At 29.5% G+C, this 6,619-nt stretch overlaps 1 protein-coding gene across 1 annotated transcript; it reads left to right on the top strand.

Moving 5' to 3' along the window:
• The first annotated feature begins 933 nt into the window (after positions 1-933).
• On the top strand, positions 934-2,271 carry LOC108340068 (NAC domain-containing protein 90). The gene is made up of 3 exons (XM_017577296.2): positions 934-1,236; positions 1,328-1,602; positions 1,708-2,271. The coding sequence occupies exons 1-3, from the start codon at positions 1,050-1,052 to the stop codon at positions 1,969-1,971; spliced, it is 726 nt and encodes a 241-aa protein (XP_017432785.1). The 5' UTR covers positions 934-1,049; the 3' UTR covers positions 1,972-2,271.
• The last annotated feature ends 4,348 nt before the right edge of the window (positions 2,272-6,619 follow it).

Raw genomic sequence — 6,619 nt, 5'->3', positions numbered from 1 at the left:
ATGGGAGACCTTCTGGGAAGTTTTCGCGAGTATGCGAGTGAGGACAAAGCACATAAATATAAATAATAAAATAAGATATAAAAATAACATAGATGATGAATAAATTATTTATATCCATAATGAAGTAAGATATAAAAATAATTATTATTATTATTACGCTTACTTATATAATTGGATTTCATGTGTAATAAAAAACAATAAATTTTCGTAGATTTAGATACAAACAATTATTTTATCAGATACACCATACTTAAATAAAATTTTCTCAGCACCCTTTATTTAACAGTAATGTCATTTTAAGTGATTAGTCTAATTTACGATGTAAAGTTTCAATAAGTGGACTTTGAAAAAAACAGAGATTAATGAAATTAAAAAAAATATTGTTTTTTAATGTTTTTCAATTCACATGACTCGGGTGAAATATTAAGTGATTCCTATTTTAAAACAATTATTATACAATAAAAACATTTATTTTATGAAACGAAATAAAATGGGAATAATAAAACTACATTATTTCGTGGAGAGGAAAAGAAAACATAACATATCTGACTTGTTCCACCAGTGAGATTGCCCTGCATAGATGATAGATCCGCAGAAGAAATGTCCATTAACATGTTGACAAAAAATCTCTGCAAAATTAGGGTTGGAAAGAATTAATTAGGTTTGGTTACACAAAAACCTAGCTGACTTAAACATAAAATGATTGCATTTGCCGATACCTAGAACGAGTGAGAAATTGAAAGAAGCAGACTTTTTTTTTGTCTCTCTGTCATATGGTTTTGGAGAGAGGAGGACTTGTTCAAAATAACATTTTATTGGATATATAGCTATGTAGCCATCATAAGGTATCCAACATGGATAACATAGACGATTTCTCCTTCCCATAACCGCGTAAAAGTTTCCATCAAAACTTGCCAATTTTCTAAATTTACACGCTGAATCTCTCTGCCCCACCACCCTATCTTTTTCTCCTTCAATCCTCTCCTTCGTTTATACATATATATTCACCTCATTCCAATGTCCACAAAAGTAAAACAGACATCAAAATTATGCCAAACATCATGGAAGATCATCCACCTGGTTTTCGCTTCTTCCCGACAGAAGAAGAGCTTGTTGGCTTCTACCTACGCAACAAGCTAGAAGCTTCAAGAAATAATGCTGCTGCTGTTACTGCTGCCATAGATAGAGTTATTCCAGTTGTTGATATCAATGCCCTGGAACCATGGAACCTCCCAAGTATGTGCTTCATAAATAAATAAATAAATAAATAAATAAGCAAACTTTTGTGCATATGATTCAGTCGTTTTTGTAAAATAATTGTTTGCAGCACTTGCGGGGGAGCTTTGCCGTGGGGATACAGAGCAATGGTTTTTCTTTTCGCCTGGGCAAGAGAGAGAAGCCAGAGGAGGGAGACCTAGCAGAACCACAACTTCTGGGTACTGGAAAGCTACTGGTTCACCTGGCTATGTTTATTCTTCTGATAACAGAGTCATTGGGGTGAAGAAATCCATGGTGTTCTACAAAGGAAAAGCTCCTATGGGAAGAAAAACCAAATGGAAGATGAACGAGTACAGAGCCATCTCCAACCCTGTCACCCCTCAGGTACACACACAATTGCAAATTCTTCGTCTCTTTCTCTTCCTAACATCACATTCACATGTTTAATTTTGATGTTCGTTATCGTAATCTTTGATGTATGGCGTGTAGTTGAGATGCGAGTTCAGCTTATATCGGGTGTATATCGTATCTGGAAGCTTTCGAGCATTTGATCGCCGTCCATCAGAGGCAGAAGGAGCAGAGTCACGTCTTCATCAAAGTTCATCTCAAGTTTCTCACTTGCTCCAACTTTCTCAGCTTTCTGAGCTTTCTCAGCTCCCAGAAGCTGGAGATTCAAGTAGCAGAAATTGGAACGAGGAACAGCTTCAAGAACCGTCATGGGAATTGGAATGGGAACACTTCAATTGGTTCTAACTCAAATTCCTCTTGCTGTGATGGGACTCATGAACTCAATGACTCGTTAAAATATGACATCGACCAAATCATAGATAATGAAACTAAACTATACCATATTTGTTTACGACATACAATAATCATATATCATGTTAAGAACAAGTTTTGTTATTTAACCCGATTTTGTTTGCAGATACTTCTGCTTAGACGACACTTCCCACTATTTTTATCTAATTTCAACATCAAGTCTATCTATTTTCCACACCCACTAGCCTTTGTAAATTATTGTTATTATTATTATAACAATTAATTAAACATCAACTCATCAGTTCATGTATCGTTCCCACTTTTCTTTTCATCAGCTAAACACTCACTCAGCGATTTTGCTTTTGTTACAATCCTTCTCATGAAACTGTTTTTTTTTCTATTTCGTTGACCAAAAACTAAAACTAAAATGTTTACTTAGGCTGTTGTCCAACCAAACACCAACAAACAGTTAAAAAAATCATTATGGGACTATTATTTTCACATTTAACAAAATTTTGTAACCACTTTACATTTATTATTTTATTCTTTAATTTTTTTCTTTAGAAATATAACCATTTTCGAATCATTATAGTAGAAGCTCTTTCGACATTATTAATGGAGAGATTGATGTGTCTTAAGAATAAGATATTTTTTTCAAGAAAAAAATTTAACAAAAAGATCTCAGTCTAATTTTCAGATATAAAATTGTCATCACTTAAAATAAGTTTTTGGATTTTATTTTTCATATTTATTTTTTATCATGAGACTTAAATTTCCAAAAAAAATAATTTAATATTAAAATTTAATCTCATTACTAAATTAGATTCAGATACCATTTAAAAAAAGGAGAAAATAAGAAAAATATAATTTTTCTATAGTGAAAGTGGTATAATTAAGATGTAAAAAAAGAAAAAATTATTATAACTATTTTATAATAAATAAAAAATAAACATTAAAAGTATTACTATTTAAAAATATTATTTTAGTTTCAAAATTATTGATCATTTTCATAATAAAACTTATATAAATTTCGTTATACTGTATAAATAAAATTTACATAATTTTACAAGACTATAAAATAATTTAATAGTTATGAGACAAAAATATTAGTTTATTGCTACTAATCGTATTATTACATACTGAAAATGACATTTCCCAACCAGGTCACAGCACGTGCGTTGAGTGCACAACAGACCACCGTGTACGGTTGAATTTATGTGGTCAACCTGATGTTATGATTCGACATACTTTAATTTGGTTTAATGTTACTAAATTGTAAAAAATATAAGTTTATCTTGGAAAAACTATATGTTGATGATACTTTTCATTTAATAAATAATAATTTCTATAATATAGTATTATACTTATAATAAATTTACTTATTTTTAAATATTATTAGAAAATATGTTTTAAATTATAATTGAATCAAATTTTAAATTAAATCCATCCAAACTAGTGTTTTCCTCAACCGTACTACTTACTTCACTGAACAATCTCCAACCTCCACCATATCCAAATTCAAAATTTTAACCTTACACAAAAATAAATAAACAAATAATAATAGATAATTGCTATAAATATTTTAATGTTCATATATATTAATAATTGACATATTTTTTACATTTAAATAAAATTATGTTAGTAATTATTATAAATTTTGACATATTAAAATTCATCAATTATTTGTCAAATTAAAAATTTATTAAAGGTTAAAATAATTAAATTAAAAAATAATTAAAATACATTTTGAAATATATTATAATTATGAATTTACTAACTCAAAAGTATATGTACATAAATGTATGAAATTAAATTGTTTTAGATACATAAAAAAAGTGTTTTCTAGTGTTATTTTTTATAATACCTTACGAACATAGTAAATGATAAGCTAAAAAAATACAAGATAATTATAGGTTAAATATGATTTCTTCTTCTTTTAATTAATTTTAGGATATTTTTTTTTTATCTTTCACTCATTTAATTTAGGGACCTAGGATTATGAAGAGAAAAACATTGTAGTCATAGATAGTATGTATGGAATTGCAATATATTAAAAGTCATTTTCATTTAACAATAAGAAGAAGAGTTGTAATCCAATAGTAATGTATGATATCTATTTGACTTTGAAATTTGAGTGTTGTATGTCGTTACACTTTTCATATTATTGTTTCTAATATTTACACAATAGTTAGTCATTACTTTTTAGGAATAAGTTATACCTTAAACTTATGCTGCTTGTTATACTTATACTTACACTTATCACATTATTGTTTCTAATATTTACACAATAGTTAGTTATTACTTTTTGGAAATAAGTTATACCTCTTAAACTTATACTACTTGTATACTTATACTTTATTGCATGCTTATTATAATAAATTACCATCAAAGTTATAAAACATTTGTATTAAGAATGACAATATTGTTGGATTTGTTATTCATTAGTTTGATAAGAACATCATGTGAGAGCTTATATAATGGTTGTGTTAAGTCAGTATAATTTGAAAGTAGCACTTTTTAGCAAACAAATGAAACATTATAACAATTTCTAAATATAATGAGATTGATGAGATGATTCATTTATGTATAATTGAGAATCCTTTATAAAAAGTTTTGTCCAACAATATAATTATATTATTGTGGTTAAAATTAGAGTTCTTGACAATGACAATGACCAATCATCTTAATATATTGTAAAAGTTGTATATTTTTTAAGGTAACATCATCTATTTTGAGTCGTGAGAAGATAGAACATGATAGTAAAAGTTAAATTTAATTATTATTTTAGTCTTTATATTTTATTTTCTGATTTGTCTTGGTTTCAATATTTCTTCATTTAAGTTTCATCGCCAATTCAATTTAATATATATATATATATATATTAAATTCTATTTTAATTTAAAAAAGAATAAATAGTATATTTAATACAAAATAAATTAATTTCATAGTTTTTACTATATTCAAAATAATAAGTGAATAAAAGTTGTAACATCCCAAAAATACAGTGTAAAACTATATAATAGAATACTCATTCTTAATAATATTACAATGCAGTTAAAAGAGGAAAAGGTACAGTTATGGCCGAACGACCTTACTAAGATTCTACAGAGTTTAAACCTTACAAAACGATGGCATGAACCGAACGGTTCCAAAACTAAGCCTACACCGATCGGTTATACAAAATAGAACCAATTCTAACGACCGAACGTCTTATGGTTCAGCTTTCACTTCCACTTCTTCCAGAGCTTCTTCCAGCAACTCTTCTCCTTCTGCTCACATCCACCGGATGATCATTGCAACAGAAACGACAATGAGAAGAACAAACAAACAAGACAGGAAATATGGTAAGTTTATGTAATTTAATTAATTCAGTAAAACATATAATTCCATGATTTAATCATACAACAACTAATCAAAATCATATATCATTCATCATTGCATGCAGCGACCGACAACTTTACTCTGACTATTCGGACTGTATGAATTTTGTGTAGCTACGACGTTTTTGGACCCGGGTGATGTAATAACTGGGATACCCTCAATAGTTGTCACCCGAGGTTAGTCCGTTCCGTCCAAGTTCACCTTATGGACTAGGACCTCCTGCCATTCTCACACATGACTTACTCCTCTCTACTTGAGAATGAGTAATCACATAATATTATTAGGATAAACGTCAGCTAAGCATGACCACATTCATACTTTACCATTCAATACCAAATCTTGAGATATTCCTCCTTGGAATACTCTTTCACATCCATATTACTCAATTCATATCACATTTCAAATACCATCATACTTCATCCTCAATACATTTAAAATAGAACTAAGAAAACAATATCTCATCTTAGAAATAAGACCGAACGAAAGAACTTAACTTAATCTGTGAACAAGACCGAACGAGAGATTATTCCCTATATGTGTACATGACCGAACGATCATATGAAGAGTAATAACTCAAGCATGAGCCGAATGTCCCTGAAGCCGAACATCCGAACAACCCAATTCTAAAGCTAAACTGAACCCTTGAATATTAGACCGAACACTTATGACTTAGAAGAAACGCTATTGTCTTAGAATGATCCCTATTGACTTAACTTGAACAGTAAGAGCTTAGGCCGATCACTATTGGTTTATGTTTAATACTATTACCTTAAACCGAACACTAATGGGTTGGACAAAACACTATGAGTATAGGCCGAACACTTTTGGGCTGAAACTTAACACTGATAATATAACCGAACGTTTTATAGATAAGTACTTACTTATATTAGTTGAATATACTAAGAAACCTAATGCTAGTACAAGACCGAACATTAATAAGACCGATCACTGAAATAATGGGACATTGTTTACAAACTGAGAATATTTATCATATGGAAAACTTAAACTATAATGAATACCTTATCTAGGATGATTACTAATTGGAAATGTAAAATTATGCTTATACCGAACGCTATATTCTATTATAAATAATACAAGACCGATCGGTCATTAACTGAAGTTCTACTGAAGAAGAACTCAGTTAAGACCGAACACACATAACAGAAACCGAACGGTCACGAATGACTCTCAGCGAGAAGTAATAATTCTGCAGAATATTGCAGACTTATGATCAAGCCCTATCCTTACCCAGTTCACGCTA

The sequence above is a fragment of the Vigna angularis genome, chromosome 5 (genome assembly GCF_016808095.1).
Source record: "Vigna angularis cultivar LongXiaoDou No.4 chromosome 5, ASM1680809v1, whole genome shotgun sequence".
In the NCBI taxonomy this organism is placed as follows: domain Eukaryota; kingdom Viridiplantae; phylum Streptophyta; class Magnoliopsida; order Fabales; family Fabaceae; genus Vigna; species Vigna angularis.
This window is presented reverse-complemented; position numbering and strand designations above follow the sequence as displayed.

Coding starts and splice junctions, on each gene's coding strand:
- LOC108340068 (XM_017577296.2), top strand. CDS start 1,050: ATGCCAAACATCATGGAAGATCATCCACCTGGTTTTCGCTTCTTCCCG. Junction 1,237..1,327: donor GGAACCATGGAACCTCCCAA/GTATGTGCTTCA, acceptor AATTGTTTGCAG/CACTTGCGGGGGAGCTTTGC. Junction 1,603..1,707: donor CCAACCCTGTCACCCCTCAG/GTACACACACAA, acceptor TATGGCGTGTAG/TTGAGATGCGAGTTCAGCTT.